Raw genomic sequence first — 22230 nt, forward strand, 5'->3', positions numbered from 1 at the left:
CACAAAGATTGCAGAAGTTTGTATAGCTGTTTGAGAAATTTTTTTACTAAGTCCACTGAAAGAATCAATACAGCAGACCCTTGCAGAGAAGGAATGAAAGAACTTCAAACACATGTATCCATCTTGTTTAATTTCTTAAAATACATTGTTTAGAAATAATCTCAATATAATTTTTACATAAATATTTGCAATATAAGTTGTCTTATATATTTTGTTGATACACATACTTTTATGATCCTAAAAATCCTCCTGGTCAAATTGATGCATTGCTTTTTCAATTAAGACATTACTATAGCATTTTAAGTTTTGTTTTTTCTTAATGCTTTTAATTGAAGCATTATAATATGAAAATAGTTAAGGATGAGTTTTAATTAGATAGTTAAGGATGTGGGTCCTCTTTGTTGAAGCCTGTCATCAAAAAAAGTTTTACACCTGTAATCCAGGCTACTCGGGAGGCTGAGGTGGCAGAATTACTTGAGCTTGGGAGGCGGAGATTGCAGTGAGCCAAGACTGCACCGCACTCCAGCCTGGGCAACAGAGTGAGACCCTATCTCAAAAAAAAAAAAAAATTATCAAGAGTGCTTGAAATACTGTCTTAGTCATTGCACAGATCAAACAAGTCAATTTCTAATACATTGCTTAAAGTTCATAACAAAATTAAAAATTGCTTGTTAAATCAGACAGATTCTACATTTCTTAGATTCCCCATGACAGAGTACTCATATTAGTTTGCTCAGCCTGCTATAACAAAATACCACAAACTGGTATTTATTTTCTCAGTTCTGGAGGCTGGAAGTGCAAAAACCAAGATACCTGCAGGGTTGGTTTCTCCTGAGGCCTCTCTTGACTTTTACATGGGCACTTCTTTGCTGTGTCCTTAATAGCCTTTTCTCTGTGAATATTTATCCCTGTGTCTCTTCCTCTTCATCTAAGGGCACAAGTCCTATTTGATTAGGGTCCCCACACTTATATCTTCCTTTAACCTTCATTAAGTTCTTTAAAAGCCTTGTCTTCAAATATAGTCATTTGGGGGATAGTGCTTTAACATAAGAATTTGTGGGGGAACACAGTTCAGTCTACAGCAGTACTCAATACATAGGTACACATGGGGAATGGACTCTATTTTAAAAGTCCAGGGGAACATTTAGACATCTGAGAAATGGGGGGACTAGATTTGTATCCCTGGCAAAGATCCCAAGAAAATCCATGATCAACACAAATTTTCCATTTTTCTGCAATAAATTATGGAAGTAGAATAAAGAGAAACCTAAAGAAATAGAATTATCATTAAAAGCATCCTCGAACATGAAAACAATGAAGAGGGAAGAGTAGAGAAACATGAGGTGTAAAACAATACAGGGTGATTCAGAAGTAAATCATGTGGAAGAATTATTATCCAGTGGCTTCCAATTATATTTCCAGCAAACAAAAAATGCTTACTCTATTTCCCTGATGCTTAAAACTGACCATTTGGGAAGAAAAATGTTTCCCAGAATAAAAAAGAAGAAAAAGCACTTTCATCACATTTTGGAAAGATTAATTTACCATCAATGATGTACTGTATGCTGAGTAATAAATTATAATACATTAGAAAAAGGAATAAAGAGTAGACAGTAGACAGAACCGTGATTAATATGAGATTGAATCTATGGATTGTTGTTATTAATGGGCATTGCTGACATGAATTGAAGATTTATGTGTTTAGTTAAGTTTATGCCTCATATGGGAAATTGGCTTTAAAGATGAAAGTCCTATCTTTTCTCCTAATAATGCTTTCATAACATGAGCCTTGCCTCTAGTTCTTTATGGTGGTGGATGATGGACTTCCATCCATATGGGGGTGTAATGCATGTTTTTAACGTGCATAGCCCTACCTGCAGAGTCCCCCACTGTTAAGTCTGGGGTAAAACTGGAGACGTCCATTGTTGATGCAGGATTTTTTTGCTCCTTAGTTCAGCTAAATCCACGTTCTTGTCTCACAACCAGGAAAAATTAGGCATGTGACCATATTGAAGGGTGAGGAAAGCGGAATTTATTAAGCAAAAGGGGAGCTCTCAGCAAAGAAAGGGGTCCTGCCAGCCAGCTTCCACCTCACAGATTGAACACCAGGCCACCACACAGGAGCTGAAGGGGCCAGGCTCCTCCCCCGCATCAGGTGTGATTTCCTGGTGGTTCCACCCCATTTTTTCCAGTGCACATGTGGGCCCTTAGTCTGAGCCACCCCAATTCATTTCCTTTACTACGCATGTGTTAAGGGACAGAATTTTTTTTTACGTGGGCTTGTTTAGACAAGTCCCCTATGAACAATGACCTGGGCGGGTCAGAGGTTCCCCGGGGAACCTTTCTTATCTGTCTAGGCATTTGGCTGTCTCCTGCCATTATTATTGTTACCAAACCACCTAAAGATTCTGAAAGCACTGCTCTATGATAACCCAGAAACTTGTCTCCTTAGAACCCCACCCCTATAAACACCAACCACAGGATGTGGATGTGGATAGTTCACGTGTTTATGTAACAAGCAGGAAAACTTTGAAGTCTACCAAATTTTGAAAAACAAAGAATGGCTGCAAAGTTACCATTTGGAGCCATCTTTAAAAAAAGAAAGATACCTCAACAGTGCCAGACTTTTAAATAGACTGAGTATGGCACTTCTGTGACAAGACGTAGCAGCTCCAGAAATGCCTTACTACTAAGTAAAATGAAATATGTTCAAGCTCTTTAATTCCACTTTCTATTAAAATGTAAGAACCTCTTAGTTTTATGTAGCCTTGAACGACCTGGTGTGTCATATTAGGTACTTTCCTGTTAGCATCTTCTATGAAGGGTGGTAAGACTCAAATCCAATGCTGGATGCAGAAGTATGTGGCCCATCCAAGCATCGAGGGCCTGGCAAGGAGTGTGCAGGTGCACCGTGGGAGGTACATGCCACAGTAGCAGAAAGGCATGCAAAGCCTAGATTTGACAGAGATGACCTTTGCAACTCTCAGTTTTGCCAGGAGTCAGGCATTAAATAAGAGAAAATGTGAGATTTTATTCATTAGAGGATTGTTCATTGTCAAAAAGTAAACATTTCCTCAGGTTGGGTCAGAGACATGTGCCAGACTAAATAAAACCATTTCTGCATGTTTCTTGAAACTTCTTCTGCATTAATAAAAATAAAGCTATTCTTGAAAATGCAATGTAATTGTGTGAATCAATGTATTGTGTGAATCCTCTCAGCAATCCTTAAAATGTATGTTTTGAATAAACAAACATGCCACAATTTTATTACATTGTTTCTGAGAATATCCTCTTTAATATGTACAAGATTCTATCACAGGGGCAAGGAAAAAGGTCTATTTGAGAAAATATCCATTGTGTAAGGTTGGGAGGAAGTGTAAGGAAAAATTTTTAGAGATTGAAATGGGTAAAAAAAATAAAATAACGGGTATTCTGTAAACCTTTCATGGGTCTCTGCTTCTGAAGGGGCTGGCACCTTTGAGCTATTTTACAACTCTGTAAATTGTAGAAAGCTTAGAGTAATATAAATAATTCTTGTCCATAGAAATGTAAATAACTTTGTCAGGTGGAGTGAGTACAACTGATCATGCCCTGAGTGTTTGCCAGCATTCCCCATTGCTACAAGTCATTGGAATCGTTCGTACCATCTTAATGTTCTCTTCTTATTTGAGTTAGATTAAATTGTTTCCAAGTATTCCTTTCATATTTTTGAGTAATGATTTTTTTTTAAAAAAAGTTATCCTTACACCGGGGATCATGCAGGTATCTATAGCAGATTCTATCATCTGTCACTCACATTTAACCCTGAACATTTAAAAGAGCAGATTTCAGTTTATTATTTTAAACAAGGCCTAAAACACATTTTCTTTTTCTCTTTTAGCTTCAGACAAGCTTGACTGAACCAATGACATTATCCAAATCAATATCTCTTCCTCGCAGCGCATACTGGCATCACATCACTCGTCAGAACAGCGTTGGTGAAATCTACAGTTTGCAAGGCAAGTCATTTTAAAGTAAGAAAGCAGCGCGTCCATTAGCTTCCTCCAGGTGGACTGAGTCATGCAAATTGCTTTGTATTTGCATTGCTTGCTTTTCCTCCCATTCCCATTTATCAGCTGTCACTGGCCGCAGTGGGAGCTCTGAGATTTACAGTGGCTTTTTAAAAGCTATCATTTCATACACTCGTGGTAAAAAATATTTCAAAAATTACTGTGAGGGCTAAGGACCCAATTTGGCACGAGAACTTGACTAAAACATTATACCAAGCACATTATCAGAAGCTAAAAGCTAATGCTGAGGTCTGCTTCATGCTGTGTTTTATGAAGGATTTCTTTTTTCGCATTTTTTTTTTCCTTGAAAGGATTCAATATCAGTTCAGGAGGCTGACTTCAGGCTTTAAGGCTCTGCCATAAACTGGTACATAAACCTACCCATGAAAGTCTTAAAGTTTAGTCAAAGCTTTAATACAGAAACCCTTAATACAGAAACCATTCGGAGAGGGTGCAGGGTAGAAGGGCCACGTGTAGATACTTTGCCTTTGTACTTTTTCTAATGATAAATGGTCAGTTAGCTAGCATAGGAATAGCTTGCCAGATGAATCAAATTAATAGCTAGCAGATTTTTGACTAACAGCAGCAGACAACCCAGCTTCAGCAGTTGTCTTCCTGTTCCTTCCCTTTTGTTTTAAACTGAATAATCTTACCCTTCAAATAAAATATTTGATTGACTACAAGCAACTGACTAACAGCTAGCCAACACTGGAGGAAGCAAGAAACTAAGAAAAGAAGGCTGAAACACACACAGCCGAGACCATTTACTCATCCAGCAAATATAGGCTTGAATGTAATAAGCATCCAAAAAATATCTGGGGAAAGAATGACCAATTATGACCCTCTGGCAGTTAGGCATTCAGACTGTGTTTTTCTTTCACACGTTAGCCTTTGCTCGCTATTAACAATGCTGTAAGTTTTGACAAAAAATATTTCTGTGGCAAGCAAACTGAAGTAATGTGTCTTTTTATACCAATATTTGCTTGCCAGGGTTTCCAAACTAGACTAATGGAGTTCGATCATGGAAATTAATGGTTAAAGATACGTTCTACAAGGCAAAGCACTTGGAATGGTTTTAGGCAATTACTGAAGGCAATTACATTTTATATTTTAAAGGGACTCTTATGGCCACCTTGACTGCCTGTATTTAAGAGTTATTATCTTTGTTATTTGTATGATAAAATATTTAATAGGATAAGGATTAGAGGGTTAAGAAAAGCGAGGAGTGGGGACTGGTTTGGCAATTTCAAGAATCAGAAAGAGAAGACGAGTATCTCATGCTTTTATTTCCCTGTTCAAATGCCAGCAGCCACACACTCAAATTGCTTGAGTCATGATCATGCAAAATTAACCTTACCTATTTCTGGGATGAAAAATAATTTGAAAATACGCTTGTAAGATTTTTATTTAAACATAATATACGTGTAAATATTGATATTCACTTGAAAACAAACTATAAGATGTTTAAATGAAAAAAACCTATCAAATTTCTAAGCAATAAAAGTGAGATATTAATGCTCTTAATACAAAAAACTTGGGAATAGGTCAGAAGTAGTATAATGATAACTCTAGTTTTTGTCAAGGGTTTGGCCTATAATTCCAGAAAATAAAAACTCTTTTCATGGTAGTATGAAGGAAACGTTTTCTGAAGACAGAGCTAAGATTTAGACTGACACACAATTTCTGCAATAATGTTCTGCAGCCGATAAAAAATTAGAATGCACTGGTATATCCTAAAACATTTCCAGAGACTTCTTGAAGATGTTGATTTATATATTGTATAGATATAATAACTGATTGAAATACTCTTATCTCACTGATGTTAACTTCCAGCAAAGTTAAAGGTTTGACATGCCTTTTCAATTACAATTTACTTACATAATCTCAATATTTCATGTTTCACTGGTTGGTTGGTGGTGATTACAGAGTAAAAAATATGCAGACTAAAGTAATTACTTAAGTCAAATATTTATAAAATATATTCAACGGAAGTTACATTTCACTATACTGTGGGTTTAGTTTTTGTACTGTGTGCTTCTTAGAGCAATACGTTTTACCACCCTGTATATCCCTCAGGGTTATACATATAGATATAAAAACTTAAGTATCCAGATAAGGGGATAGATGGTTGATAGTAGGCAGTAGACAGGCATATAATATAGAGATGAATAGATAAAGTTGTTAGTTATACTTTGATAATGGTCACGTATTTCATTCTTCCTTCGTTCTGTTGTGATAGTCAAAACAAGTAGAGAGCAAGGAGCCTCAGTAGTTTTTTTACTAGGTGCTAGTCCCTAATGAAATCAGGGCAGAATAAAACTATTGAAAGTAAGGAAGAAATAAAAAGAGAAATTCAGAACCTCAGCACCCTTCCATGAACACGTACGTTTTTCACAAAACTACACTTAGAAGTCTGTGTAGCTTACACTGAGTACGGTGGCTCCTCCCTGTAATCCCAGCACTTTGAGAGTTTGATTTTTTTTTTTCCAGAGCAGAAGTGAGAGTTTATTAAAAAGCTTTAGAACAGCAAGGAAAAGAAAGGGAAAGAAAAGAAAGTTCACCTTGGGAGAAAACAAAGCAGGCGCCTTGAGAAACCAAGTGCGCAGCTTGACCGCTTGACTTCGGGTTTTATACTTCGGGTTGGCATACTTCCGGGATCTTGCATTACTTCTCCCTACTCCTGAAATCTTATTGGGAAGCTGCTGATCAGTTTCAGTTGTTTTCTATCTAGTAGGAGCCTGCCTTTCCCGGGGCCGGCTGTGACCAATTATTACTACTCCTGAAATCTGACTGGGAAGCTGCTGATCAGTTTCAGTTGTTTTCTATCTAGTAGGAGCCTGCCTTTCCCGGGGGCCGGCTGTGACCAATTATTACTACTCCTGAAATCTTATTGGGAAGCTGCTGATCAGTTTCAGGTGCTTTCTATCTAGTAGGAGCCTGCCTTTCCCTGGGGCCGGCTGTGACCAATTATTACTTTACCAAAACAGTTAACAACCGCCTGACCATCAGCTGATTGTTGCCCAACACTTCTGGTGTGTGTTAGGAGTGGGGCTTCTCTCTCTTGCCCTGCTCATACATGACTAGCTACCTGCTGTAACATTTTTCACCTCAAGCGTCCAGGACCTCAAATCTTTGGATGAAGGTCTGTCATCCAAAATGGATGACTTCTGTCTTCAGTAACTGCTTCCTGCTGACAGAGGGGTGGTTGTGGTTGGGTGGATCTTGGCTCCTTGCTACCCGTCAGGGCTGAGTTGGCTGCATCAGTTGGTGAAAGTGGTATCCAGCCAGGTCCAAGGGAGACAGGGGCAGGATTTCACCGCTGTCTTGTCCCACTGACAGGAAGTGCAGAGGTCCTCTCTAGAAGGGTGACTCTTGAATATTGAGAGGATGGTTTTCCTCATTGAGGATTGTCTGGAGCTCAATGGCCACTAGGAAGGTATCTGAGTCATGTGGACCAAATATGTTAGCAGTGGTAGATGTCCGAGTTACGCAAGTTACCGGCGGTGAATCCATACGGGTCCACAGCAACCTCAGTTCTTGTCTCCTCAGAAGAAAGAATTCTACTGAGGTGCATAAGGCAGAAGGAGAGACCTAGGCAAGTTTCAGAGCAGAAGTGAGCATGTATTAAAAAGCTTTAGAACAGTAAGGAAAGAAAGAAAAGAAGGAAAGTTCAACTTGGAAGAGGGCCAAGCCGGCAACTTGGCAGAAGGATTGCTTGAGCCCAGGAGTTGAGACCAGTCTGGGCAATATAGTGAGACTCCATCTCTGCATAAACAAATAAATACATACATACATACATACGTATTTCAGGGTATGATGGCACACGCCTGTAGTCCTAGCTACTCTGGAGGTTGAGATGGGAGGGTCACTGAGCCTGGGAAGTTGAGGCTGCCGTGAGCCATGATCACACTACTGCACTGTAGCCTGGGCTAAACAGCAAGACCCTGTCTTAAAAATATAATTTTTTAAAAGTCTAGTTATTTTGAATCTTGCTTTTTCAGCTGTGCTCCTTGAAGTGGCATTACCTCTTATTTACAAAAAGGAGAATATTGTCAGCCAGCTGTCATCACTGATTTTACCAAATCAAAGTAAAAGTCTGGCAATGTGGGAATATATCATTGTCAAGTAAACTGCAGGTAGCACTGAGGAATAAAAATATATCTTTAGAATTTTCAAATATTTCTTAGGTGAAGCTGAGATCAATATGAATTAAATTTAGCAGACCTCATTCAGAAAACAAAAGCAGAAAACTTTCATATATTTAAAGTTTAAGAGATTAAGATTCATTAATAACCAGCACATGTACTCAAATTTTTTTAAATGCGTGGCATGATAACAAATTCATTCTATAGTAAGACTTACCTATAACTTCAGTTGCCTGTCAGCCTCAAAGCTTTGACTTAGCTCAGTTTTGCTGTATTCATTTCTCTCATCCATTGCTAGATACACACATAAAGATTGACATAGCAGGACAGAGATCCTGCATCTACCTTCATCTTTGGAGAATAAGAATCTCCAATACAATCTGCCTAATCTTTCCATGCTACTCCCAGAAGGGTCCTCTCAAAGAATAAGTTAATATGATTTCCCCATTGTATTCTAGTAGTCTGGAATCAAAAGAGTGAAAAAGGGAATAATTAGCTTCTAACAAGCACATGTTGTACTAAGTACTTGGGAGCCACTGTTTAAAAATCTCTGTCCCTAAGTGGTTTGCAGAGGTTGAGTTATGCCGCCTCTTCTTGTAGAAGTGGCAAACAGACATTACTTTTCTTTTTTGCCAGATTATCATAAGGATAGTTGATTTGTATTTGAAAGTAATTTTTTATATATACTTCTCTAACTTCCTCTGTGCTTATGAAAAATGTTTATATCATGCTCATACTAGAGATGTTGTCTCTAGACTGAGGGAAACTTAAACCATAAAGGGATGAACATGATTTTAAACTTGCAACTCTGAAGTGAATACATACTATTTGTTTTAATATTCATATAATTGTATTTCCAAGGTGTTGGGAAATGTAGTAGGAATGTTTTGAAAGCCCTGAGGAACAATCATTAAAAAAAGAGAAAGAAAGAAATACAAAGAAGTTGAGGAGGGGAGCACAGGAAAGGGTAAAAAGAAAGAAAAAGAAAACAAAAAACAAGGAAATCAGATTACTGAGTTTTTCTTCCTTTAGGGCTCTCACCTTGACTTTTAATCACCATTAGACATATTTAGATGACAGGCTATACAGCAGGGTTTTTAAGTCAGGATTTGTGAAGATGACAAAAGCATTTATTGAAAATGACAAATCAAACCAGTAAAAGCCATTGATGGTACCAGGTACACTGCAGGCACTCAGTAAAGCCTATTGAATTCTGAAGTGAATTAGCAATGCATTATAGAGCATACTTGGAGATATGTGACATCAGGACCACATCCTCCTCCATGAGGGTGGACCTGAGAAAAATTCTCTTCTATATCAAGGAATCGTGTCTAGTCCCACATGTGAGCCCCATGCTCTTCTTGCACAAGGTGAGGTGTTTGTTGGCATTTCTGCTTTTTGCTTTAGGATCGTTTTGACTGAGCACAGATACTTGCTACTACTAGTCTTTATTTTCATGAACACAGGGAGGACTGTGAAATGCTAGATCTGCCCCTTTAACACGATGGCTCAAAATCTGTCTCTCTACACCTGCTGCTTTCTCTCGGGTTGGTTCATGTTCTTCTTTTATAAACTAATGGTGAGAATGAGAGCCAAGAATATGAGCTGAACACAGTGCCCAATGAGCAGGTTTATGGGACTGCACGTGATAACCAAACTTTCTCTGATGTATGATGATATGGTCTGGCTCTGTGTCCCCACCCAAATCTCATCTTGAATTGTAATCTGAATTGTAATCCCCACATGTTGTGGGAGGGACCTCATGGGCGGTCATTAGGTAATGGGGGCAGTTCCCCCATGCTGTTCTTGTGATAGTGAGTTCTCATGAGATATGATGGTTTTATAAGGGGCTTTTTCCCCTTCACGCTCCAATTCTCTCTCCTGCCGCCATGTGAAGAAGGACGTATTTGCTTCCCCTTCCGCCGGGATTGTAAGTTTCCTGAGGCCTTCCCAGCCATGCAGAACTGTGAGCCAATTAAACCTCTTTTCTTTATAAATTACTCAGTTTCAGGTATTTCATAATAGCAGCATGAGAACGGACTAATACATATGATAATCCCTTATTTTCACACAAAATAATGTGGAATATACTTTGACTCCTTTTCTTTAAACAGCTTGAACAACTACACTCTTTGAATCAAGAATGATTGGATATACCATTTGTAAAGGTGGTAGCTTTAGGAGTTCTGCTTTCAGTAACACTGATTAATATCCACAGGCCAGCTTTGCCCCTATATATCCGTAATTAAGCTACAGACCACCAATGTCAGCACGGAAGCATACCTAATCACCAGAAGGCATTTGACGCTCATGGAAAGGGTGTCTGTGGCTTCATTTTCTCAGAAGGACAGGATGGAAATAGGCAATTAGAATTAGAGATAACCTTCAGAAAATGGTAAATAGAGTTCTGCCATAGATTAAGGAGGTAAATCAAAGATTTTGTTTCCTCTTTGCTCAGCAATGACCTTCTGTCCTTCTCTACTGTCCATTCAAACTGCATTGTATATAAATTGCTTCTATTGAGATTTTCTATTTTGTTTTTCAAGTTCAAAGCTAATAAAAGCCTCTGATAGCCAGTTTTAAAAAATACAGAAATTTGCAACAGAAGTAAAATGAAGCCTGGTAGCCATTTGGCAACAGCCATTAAAACATGAGCCACTTTCTAGAAGCAACACTTCTGTCTATTAAACCTTATTTATAAACATTTATTGTATGCCCATACCTTAAGAAAGGTATGTCAAAGGCAGGAAATGTATCCCTGGATGTCAGTTTTTAGAGATAAATGAATCGGTTATTCCCTAAAGCAGACATCATAAAAATGCACAAAATATTCCCATTGTGAAATGATCCTCACATCCTGCAGTCTTAATTAATCGCCTCTTTTCCATGCTCCCAGAGACATTTGTGTATAACTTTATTAAATGAATGTGTTTGTTTACAAACCTGCTTATTCCAGTGGATTGTGAGGCAGTAATTTTGTGGAAGATTTTATCAAACAAATTTTGGGGCTCAATTATCTTGAAGATGTTACCCATAGAGGTTAAAATCTTGAGTTCTGGAGTCAAATAGACCTGAGTTTGACTACTAACTTTACCACTACTGACTGATGTGATTTTTGGGCAATTTACTCAACCTTTCTAAGCTTATTCCTTGATATCTAAAAGAAGATAGTATCACCTCTCATGATCTCGTTAAATGAGATCATCAACATAAGATGTCAACATTCAATAATTATTAACTATTATTAATATATTAAAGTACAGTTGACCCTTGAACAACATGGGAGTTGAGGTGCCTACCCCACCCCTGCACAGCTAAAACCAGTGTATACAATAGCAAAGACATGAAATCAACCTAGGCGCCCATCAACAATGGATTGGATAAAGAAATTGTGGTACATATACACCATGGAATACTACACAGCCATAAAAAAAGAATGAAATCAGGTCCTTTGTAGCAACATGGATGTAGCTGGAGGCTATTAGCCTAAGCAAATTGAACAGAAAACCAAATACCGCACATTCTCACTCATAAGTGGGAGCTCAACATTGGTTACACATGGACATAAGTACGGCCATAGTAGTCACTGAAGAAGGAGGAGGGCAAGGGTTGAAAACTAACTATTGGGTACTATGCTCACCACCTAGGTGATGGGATCAGTCGTAACCATAACCTCAGCGTCATGCAATATACCCAGCTAACAACCCTGCACATGTACCCACTGAATCTAACAGAAAAGTCAAAATTATTTATTTAAAAAAGAAAATCAATGTGCAACTTTTGACACCCCCAAACTTAACTACTAATAGTCTGCTGTTGACCAGAAACCTTTCCGATAATATAAATAATCAATTAATGCATATTTTGGTTTACACGTATTATATACTGTATTCTTACAATAAAGAAGTAAGCTAGAGAAAAGAAAATGTTATTAAGAAAATCGTAAAGAGGAGAATATATATTTACTATTCATTAAGTGGAGGTGGATCATTAAACTGAGTAGGTTGAGGAGGAGGAGGAAGAGGAGAGGCTGGTCTTGCTGTCTCAGGAGTGGCAGAGATGGAAGAAAATCCACATATAAATGAACCCATGCAGTCCATACTGTGTTGTTTAAGAGTCTGCTGTAAACCAAACTCTCACTATGAAGTTTCTTTATTCTGGCAGAGGCAGATAGGCTGTCCTACTCCTATTTATTCCAGTGTTGACTTGGAAATATTATTACAGAGTTCTTACTGTGCTTGGGGAAATTTTTTTGGTTCTAAGGACTATGAAAATCTAGCTTTAGGCCAGGCGTGGTGGCTCACTCCTGTAATTCCCACACTTTGGGAGGCTGAGGCAGGCGATCACTTGAGGCCTAGAGTTCGAGACCAGCCTGGCCAACATGGCAAAACCCTGTCTCTACTAAAAATACCAAAAAAAATTAGCCAGGCATGGTGGCTCACACCTGTAATTCCAGCTACTCAGGAGGCTGAGGCACAAAAATAATTTGAACCCGGGAGGCGGAGGTTGCAGTGAGCCAAGATTGCACTGCTGCACTCCAGCCTGGGCGACAGAGTGAGAAAGTCTATCTCAAAAGAAAAAAAAATCTAGCTTTAATAAATGGTTTCTAGTTTTTAAGGTTTTAGAAAAACTAAATCTAAGTTTAACTCTCACTCTTTTTTAATACAAGGAATAAAATTCAGTCTGAAGTCTTCATTTAAGTTTTTTCTTCTCATCAGTGAGTGTAAACAAGACATGGCACCTTAAACAGATAAACCACCTCTCCCATGCCTTATATTGCTCAGTCCAGGTAGCCTAAGGCAAACTAGAGCCTCTTTTCCAACCCAAGGTTTGCAGAACTCATGGAAGGACTGTATTTAGCTCAGCCCAGTGCAAACGAGATGCCCCCACCCAAACATACTCATCCACACCCACCATACTACTTACCCTCCCACCCCAAATCAGTTCTTACTAATTAGCTTACCCTAACTGCCCAGAAGCCTTTCAGAGACCTTTCTTCCTCCATGAGGCCCCAGCCTCTTTCCTAATGTGGACTAGCTTTCTCCAGCCAGTTAATACTACATTGATTCTCTCTTACAGCGCATTCTACTGGCTGAACTAGAGGCGAGCAACAAGATTTACATTACTAATTGAATTCTTCTGCATCACCCAAATTAAAATCCGAAGAGGATTCACAGTGCAAAATATACCAAATCAGCCATTTAATCACTTTTTACCAGATATGTACAAGTAATTACTAAAAGATAAAAGATTAAGAGTTTCCAGATGTTACACTGGATTAGTATAATCCACCAATGGTTTTATTAAAATGAAGTTATTCACTCTCTTTAATTCAAATCTGGTGGAAATTAAAATGTCTATTCAGTCTCTATATTTTTCTCCATCAAGCTTCCCCTACTGAATTGTTTAAATAAAAGAAGTAACATATTGAGTTCTATATTAATCAAATTTTGTGGGGAATATATATTAAAGGCATGTCAAATAAATTATACATATATATTCGATTTTATTCAGAAGGGAATAAACAGTACATAATATTAGTTCAGGGAAATGTCAATACAACCAGATTAATTAATACAGACAAATGTTAATACAGACAGATTTTAACACAAACGGATGCTCAACTGTCTTTGTCATGTATATGTATATACACACACACAAACACATATATACACAGAGAAAGAGAGGAGCATCTGGTTCACCATATATGGCTTCTCATATTACTTCCCTCAAACATGTATGTATTAGGCTAAGCTTCACAAATTGTAAACTACAAAAAAGACCCTAGAGGGAAAAATGTTCAATTGCCTTTTCTCTCCTTGGTCTCTATTTCTTGTTTGATTTTTCTTAATCTCATCTCTGTCTCTGGCCCTTCAACTAAATGTTCCCCATCCTGAATTATAGGTTCAATACTTGTATTTTGAACAAGTTTTCCTTCATTTTCCTCTGCCTGCCAAGCAGAATACGGCAGAGACTTGATAATGATTGAAAGATAATAAAAGATGAGAAACATCAGGAAATTAACATCCTTAAAATTATACTTGCCAGAGAATAAACTGCAGAGTTGATGTTGATTTAAGCCTGGATATGTCCTTCACATCTAGCACAGTGCTGGGCAGGTGTGAAGAACCTCTTTGAAAGTTCTAGCACCTGCCAGCTGTCCAACAATTAATAGACACTAATTGGTAATTTGTTGCTTCGAACTTCGAACCACCCAATATTTTGAAACTCAGGAGCATGGTTATATGTTTATATAAGAGGAATTTATGCTAAGATTTGAAGCGTGTGTGTGTGTGTGTGTGTGTGTGTGTGTGTGTGTGTGTGTGTGTTGAATGCCTGTATTTAATTTAGGAAGAAGAATGTAGTTTGGGAGTGCTCTTAGAAATTTTTGGTTGCCATTGCTATATTATGCTGGTTTGGTAAGGAGTTTAGAACTGTTGTGTGAGTTTTTGTTTTACTATTCGTAATATTAGAAAGAGTTGATATGAAACTCTCAGTGACATAGTATGTCATTTACATATATGATTAATGATAAACATTATCAATGTCTTTTACATATATGTAAAATTATTTTAGAACAAAATTTCTTACTGACAATTACAACTCTAAGACAAAAGCTGTACTTAGTTTTTTATTCATCAGGAAAGTTCATTCTTCCAGATAAACATGGAAAGTTTCCTCTCTAGTGTATATTTGAAGAGTAGCCATTGTCTATGGCTCTATCATTTCCAGTTTAGGATTCTGTATATGCTCAAAAAAGATGTTGTCTAAGAAACATCCTGTGCTTGTATCTGTAACTCTAACAAACACCAACCTGATGAGTTGAAACTTTTCTTTGAGAATGATTTACCATTTATAAATTTATTTTTAAAATATTTTTAAAATTGTCCAAACTTCTGATAGTATAATTTAGCATTGTTCTTACATTTACCAAAAACCCACATTTTTGTGCAAAAACAACAACAAAAAAGCAAATGGTAGAGCATAATCAGTTTTACTGTTTGAGGATGTCTACATTAATGTCCCAGCTTCTTTAGAGGCATGTCTAATAAACTGCTGTATGTAAAATTAAAAATCCCAATAGTTAATTTCCTAATCTACTACTTATTTCCTGGATCTCAGCACTGAATTCATCCTTCTGAAAGCAATGAGACACTAAGAGTCAGGAAGCCAAGGATCTCACCCCAGTTCAGAATTTAACAGCCATTCAATGTTCATTTAACTTTTCCAATCAGTAAATGGGTGGGAGTGAACCACTTACCAGATTTCAAACAGATTGTATGGTCTGAATAGCAAGAGAGGAGGTGTAACATGTTTGAAAATTTTTGTAGGAAGAAGAAGGGTATTTTATTGAGCAACCTTCTATGAACAAGATATTATGCTAGGTGTTATCACAAATATAATTTCATGTAAACCACAAAAACCCCTGAAAGGGTAGATCGTTAGGAGTGGCGTTTTTATAAATGGAGAGAGGTGGTGTCATTTTCAGCTTGGCTGATATTTACTCAGCACTTGACAGTTACATGATATTTAATCTTCCCAACAACTCTCCAAGGTAGGGGCTATTATTGTCCCCATTTTACAAATAAGAAAACCGAGGCACACAAAGATAAAATAACTTGCCAAAGGACAAAGAGTGGGATTATCAATGCAGGCAGTCTTGATTTTCTAGCTAGATTGTCACTCGGATAGGAAAGTTACATAACTACCTTGAGGCAACAGAGTTTAAGCAGAGAGAAAGAAAACATGTATAATCTCTACCCTTCTGCCCAAGGACATTCTCTTTGAACTATAATCAAGGTTTACAAGAATGATTCTTCTGAAAAGCAAGCAACAGCTCTTCTCAAATGTGCTTTAAATGAGACAACCCAGATGGAAGCCATCTAAGCAATTTGTGTAAAGTCCGTGGTGTCCAAAGATGACTTGTATACAGTTTGGTCACTGCTTTTAAAAATCTCATATAACAGCCTTGCTCTTTTTGTGGAACAATTTAAAGCACATCTTATATGTAAATTAATGGGTTTAACTCGTGAGGGTTGCCATTACTTTTCATTATTGCTTTTCAAGCTTTTTAACTAAGCTTTATAGCACATTCAAATGTGTTCCTCCCTCATTTCAACTTCTTTAGAAGTGTCTTATTTTGGAGATTTCAGAATCACTTTTCCTGTTGCAAACCCCTTCTATTTCTTACACTTTCCACTCTCCTAAATATTTCCTTTTCTTTTCTTTAGGCATTAATGCTGACATATGGAGCCTCCCTGTTGTTATTCTCTGTTGTTAGTTCATATGACTTCCATAACAAAAATGTAAATGTCTTCTTAGACAAGCTTTATTTCCCTTAAACAATTTCTGTACCTTCCATTGAAAAGTAACTTTTTAAGTTAAGGCAGTATGATATCTGAAAATCTGATGGAATTCCAAGGTATAAATACATTAAATTTAACTGAAATTAATAGTCAAATTTATAAATTGCAAAATAAATATAGCCTGGTTGAGAAAACTCAAGACGTGAAGAAATATGTGAATAAAAAGGTAAAAATCATCATTACCATATATTAACATTTTTAAATATGAGTATAGATACATAGATAAAAGTATAGGTCAAGATAAAATTCATATATGTATTTATAAAATTAAGATCATACTACATATGCACTTACTTGCTATGTTTTTGTATTCTGGTAGAATTGAAACAAAGTCTAAGTGGCAATTAAGGGCTGCATAATAGTCTACTGCAAACTCTAGTTTATTTAACCATTGCTCTATTGTTTAGCATGCTGTACCTTATCCTTTGCTTTTTACTATTATAAACAATGTTTCAATAAGCACATGTGTATATAATATTTTACACATTATACACACTATATGTGTATAATGTTTATAATAACATTTCTAGGAGTGGAATCGATTTTTTTTCAATCAGAATTTATGGGGCTGTGTCAGATCCTGGGGATGTATCTCATTTACAGAGCAAAAAATCACTGTGGTCACCATCTCTATGTACATTACCATCTTATTTTTTAAAAAGGCACATAGCTAACTACAGCAGACTTATTAATTTGTTCATTTATTTATCCATTTACCACCTATGCATTGAATTGCTTTATGTCCTATTTCCAGATAGCTGGAGACCGAGAGATGAAGAAAATAAATTAGGTATTTTACATGAAAGTAAATACCAAAAAAATTAAGTAAAGAAAATAATATATGGGATAATTTCAGACCTTGATGAATGTTATGAAGAAAATATATCAAAATGATGACAAAGATAAAGAAACACTTAGGAATAAATTTAAGGATGTGAAAGACTGGTACACTGAAAACATAGAACATTCTAGGCAACACACTGAGACCTCAGTAAAAAAAAAAAAAAAAAATGGTTTTTAGGTGAACACCTGTAGTCCCAGAAACTCGGGAGGCTGAGGTGGGAGGATCACTTGATCCCCGGAGTTCCATACTACAGTGAGCTATGATTGTGCCATTGCACTCGAGTCTGGGTGATGGAATGAGACCCCATCTCTAAAAAAATAAATAAAACAAATATTGAGGAAAGAAAGCAAAATAGATACAAATAAGTGGAAATACATCTTGTATTCATGGGTTGAAAGAGTTAACATTCTTAAAATGTCTATACTACTCTAAAGGATCCATAGAGTCAATGCAATCCCCAACAAAATCCCAAGGTATTTTTTACAGGAATAGAAATAATTCACAAATTCATGTATCACCACAAAAGACCTCAAATAGCCTCAACAATCTTGAGAAAGAACAGAGCTAAAAGGATCACACTCACTGATTTCAAAGTATATTACAAAGCTCCAATAATTAAAGTGATATGCCTAAAACAATAAAACATAAAGATAGACATATAGAGTAATGGAACATAATAGCCCAGAAACAAATTGTAACATTATAAAGCCAAATGATCTTCAGCGAGAGTGCCAAAAATACACAATGGGGAAAGGATAGTCCCTTGCTGGGAAAACTGGATATCCACATGCAAAAGAATGAAATTGGACCCCTATCTTACACCATGCACAAAAGTCAACTCAAAATGGTTTAAAGACAAAGGTTAAGGCCTGAAACCATAAAACTCCTAGAAGGATAAGCTTCAGGCAGTGGTTCTGGCAATGGTTTCATGAATCTGACACCAAAAGCACAGGCAACAAAAGCATAAGTAGGTAAGTGGGATTATATCAAACTAAAAATCAACTGCACAGTAAAGAAAACAATAAACAGAGGAAGCAGTCAACCTGTGGAATGGAAGAAAATATTTGCAAACTGTGTATCTGATAAGGAACTAATTTCTAAAATACATAAGGAACTCCTACAACTCAATAGCAAAAAAAACCTACACTAATAACTTAATTTTTAAAACAGCAAAGGACTTGAACAAACATTTCTCCAAAGATATACAAATGGCCAATAAGTACATGAAAAGATACTCAGCACCACTAATCAGCAGGAAAATGCAAATCAAAATCACAGTGAGATATCCCTTCACACTTGTTAGGATGGCTAATTATCTAAAAAACAAAAAGTATTGGTGAGGATGTGGAAAAATTGGAACTCTTGTACACCACTGAAGGGAATGCAAAATGGTACAGCTGCCATGGAGAACAGTATGAAGATTGCCAAAACAATTAAAAATAGAACTACATAAAACCCACAACTCCACCTACGGGTATTTATCAAAAAAAAAATGAAAGTAGGATCTCAAAGGGATATTAGCACTTTCATGTTCATTGCAGGAGTATTCACAATAGCCAAGATATGGAAACAAACGTTCGTTGATGGATTAACGAAGAAAGAAAATGTGGTATAAACATACAATTGAATATTATTCAGCCTCAAAAAAGATAGAAATCCTGCCATGTGCTACATCATGGATGAGCCTTGAGGACGTTAAGCTAGGTAAAATATGCCATTCACAGAAGGACAAATATTACATAATTCAATTTATGTGGAGTATACGAAATAGCCAAATTCACAGAAGCAGGGAACAGAATGTGCTTACGAGGAGCTGAAAGGGGGAGAAATGAGGAGTTGCTGTGCAACAGGTATAAAGTTTCAGTTATGCAAGATGCACACATTTTACAGATCTGTGCTTAGTTAACAGTACTGTGTTGTACACTTAAAAATGTGTTAAGACTGCTGGTGGGAATGTAAACTAATACAACCACTATGGAAAACAGTCTGGAGACTCCTTAAAGAACCGAAAGTAGAATGCCATTTGATCCAGCAATCCTACTATTGGGTACCTACCCAGAGGAAAAGAAGTCATTATACGAAAAAAAATACTTGCACATGTATGTTTATAGCAGCACAATTTACAATTGAATGTGGAACTAACACAAATGCCCATCAATGAATGAGTGGATAAAGAAACTGTGAGATATATATATATAATGTAATACTACTCAGCCATAAAAAGGAATGAATTAATGGCATTTGCAGCAACCCAGATGAGATTGGAGACTATTATTCTATGTGAAGTAACTCAGGAATGGAAAACCAAACACCATATGTTCTCACTCATAAGTGGTAACTAAGCAATGAGGATGAAAAGGCATAAGAATGACACAATGGACTTTGGGGACTCAGGGGGAAAGGGCGGGAAGGGGGTGAGGGATAAACGACTACAAATTGGGTTCAGTGTGTACTGCTCAGGTGATGGGTGCACCAAAATCTCACAGATCACCACTAAAGAACTTACTCATGTAACCAAACAGTCGTTCCCCAATAACCTATGGAAATAAAAATTTTTTTAAAAATGTGTTAAGAAGGTAGATCTCATGCTAAGTGTTCTTACCACAGTTAAATTAATTTAACATTAAAAACTGAATTGTGAAAGTGGTAACTTAGTCACAAGTGCAGAGAAAATGAGCAAGTTGTAGGATAGGAGGAAATCATTCAGTGTGCAACAGAAAGAGATTAAGGGATGGGAAATATAAAATATCTTTAGACATACAGAATAGAGTATGAATATTGAACACAGATTTAATAATCATTCCTGAAGGAGATGATACAGCAAATGGGGATGAGGTAAATATATAATAACTGGTAATTCTACAGACTAGACAAATGGTATGACTTGTCAGATTGAAGAAGTACATTGAGTTCCAGCAAGAAAAAAATAAAAAGCAATTCATACTTTGAAACATGAGAGTAAAATTGCCCAATTCTAAACGCAAAAGGAAGTTTTAAAATCAGAGAGATAAGACAGATAACCTACAAAAGAACAGCAAACCAGATTGACATCAGATATCTCAATAACAATGAGATAGAACAGGAAGTGATGAAATGAAATCTCTAGTTGGCCAAGAATTTTATAACCATTCAAGAAATGAGGCCAGATGCAATAAAAGCCAGAAAATAATGAAAACCGTCTTCAAATAACTAAAAACTCTATCACCAACTGAAATATGCAAGAATAAAGACTAAATTGATTCATCTTTGGAAAACGCCGAGTTTACCGAACAAAAATTCCCTAAAGAAAATAAATAATGGATGTACTTAACAGAAAACGTATTTGAACTCACAAAGAAGGACTGGAGTACAAGAAGTAAAGATACTGTTAAACGTGACCAAACCTAATATACATTAACTTTAATAACAGTAATGGTAATAAAGAGTAAGTTTTAGATGTTTAAAAAAAAGGTAGAATTAAAATAGTTGATAGCAGTAACAAGAAATGGAAGGTAATAAAAAGAGAAGTATGGATACATTTATATTTTACATTTGATTTTACTTTTTGGTCAAGCGGGCACATTAAGTAAACTACTAAAAGATTATAAATACATCTAAACAAGTAAATAGGAGAAAAGGGGAAATTTTAAAATTAATGTGATTAAAAGTAGAGAAAATATAGAAAGAAAAAAGAGTAAATAAATATTATAACAGACACTATAAAATAAGAGAGAAAATATAAATATGTAGAATCAAAAGAAACAAAAGTGATTACATTTGTCTGTTATAAAAGAGAAGGAAGAAAACCTTAGACTGAGTTTTAAAAGCCCAACTTTGTGCTGTTTCTAACAGAAAACATCTAAAGTTTAATATACAGGAATGTTGAAAGTAAACTGAAGGCAAGGCAAAACACAAAGTTTTTGGAAAAGAGGGTCATTACATTTTATCATTATAAAAAAATGATTCATCAGCAAGATGCAATATATCTGAACTCTTGATAAAATATTCCCTTGAGTATATTTTAAGATTGTACACACACATAAAAATGGACAGAATTATTAGGTGGAAGCAATTGAAACTGCCGTAATTGTAGGTCAGTACTGTTAAATAACAACCATTTCATATGATTCCACTAAAAAAATTGAAAACATGACAATTATAATGAGACTTTTAAAAAGGTACATTTTATTTTATTTTTTAAGCCTAATACCCATTTGTAATTTTACCTGATCATCTCGCTCCTCCCACTTTTCACCCTTCTATAGGCCCCAGCGTGTCTTGTTCCCCTCTATATGTCCATATGTTCTCATTATTTAGCTCCCACTTATAAAGGAACATGTGGTATTTGGTTTTCTTTTTTTTTAATTTTATTATTATTATACTTTAAGTTTTAGGGTGCATGTGCACAACGTGCAGATTTGTTACATATGTATACATGTGCCATATTGGTGTGCTGCACCCATTAACTCGTCATTTAGCATTAGGTATATCTCCTAATGCTATCCCTCCTCCCTCCGCCTACCCCACAACAGTCCCCAGAGTGTGATGTTCCCCTTCCTGTGTCCATGTGTTCTCATTGTTCAATTCCCACCTATGAGTGAGAACATGCGGTGTTTGGTTTTTTTGAAGCTGGAAACCATCATTCTCAGCAAACTATCAAAAGGTACATCTTATAAATATTAGACTGCATGAAAAAAGTTTCTAAGGAAATAGAAAATTAAACAACATAAAACAAGCTTAAGCAAAAACAAAAATCAGAGACTATACATTGTCTTTAAACATTCTTGGAACATTAACAAAATTTGACAATATAAGATGCCACAAACACATCTTAACATGTATAAAAT

General features: G+C 36.3%; 1 protein-coding gene across 2 annotated transcripts in view; it reads left to right on the forward strand.

The window, feature by feature from the left end:
* The window catches only part of DOK6 (docking protein 6), a 447352-nt gene that overhangs the window by 353447 nt on the left and 71675 nt on the right, over positions 1-22230 (forward strand). The window contains exon 7 of one of the 2 annotated variants that reach the window (XM_054461226.2): positions 3881-3998. In XM_054461226.2, coding sequence (XP_054317201.1) covers positions 3881-3998 — 118 coding nt within the window. Of the gene's footprint in view, positions 1-3880; positions 4014-22230 lie in introns of both variants that reach the window. The other variant, XM_063653818.1, reaches the window with a different exon arrangement.

The sequence above is a fragment of the Pongo pygmaeus genome, chromosome 17 (assembly GCF_028885625.2).
Source record: "Pongo pygmaeus isolate AG05252 chromosome 17, NHGRI_mPonPyg2-v2.0_pri, whole genome shotgun sequence".
Taxonomy (NCBI): domain Eukaryota; kingdom Metazoa; phylum Chordata; class Mammalia; order Primates; family Hominidae; genus Pongo; species Pongo pygmaeus.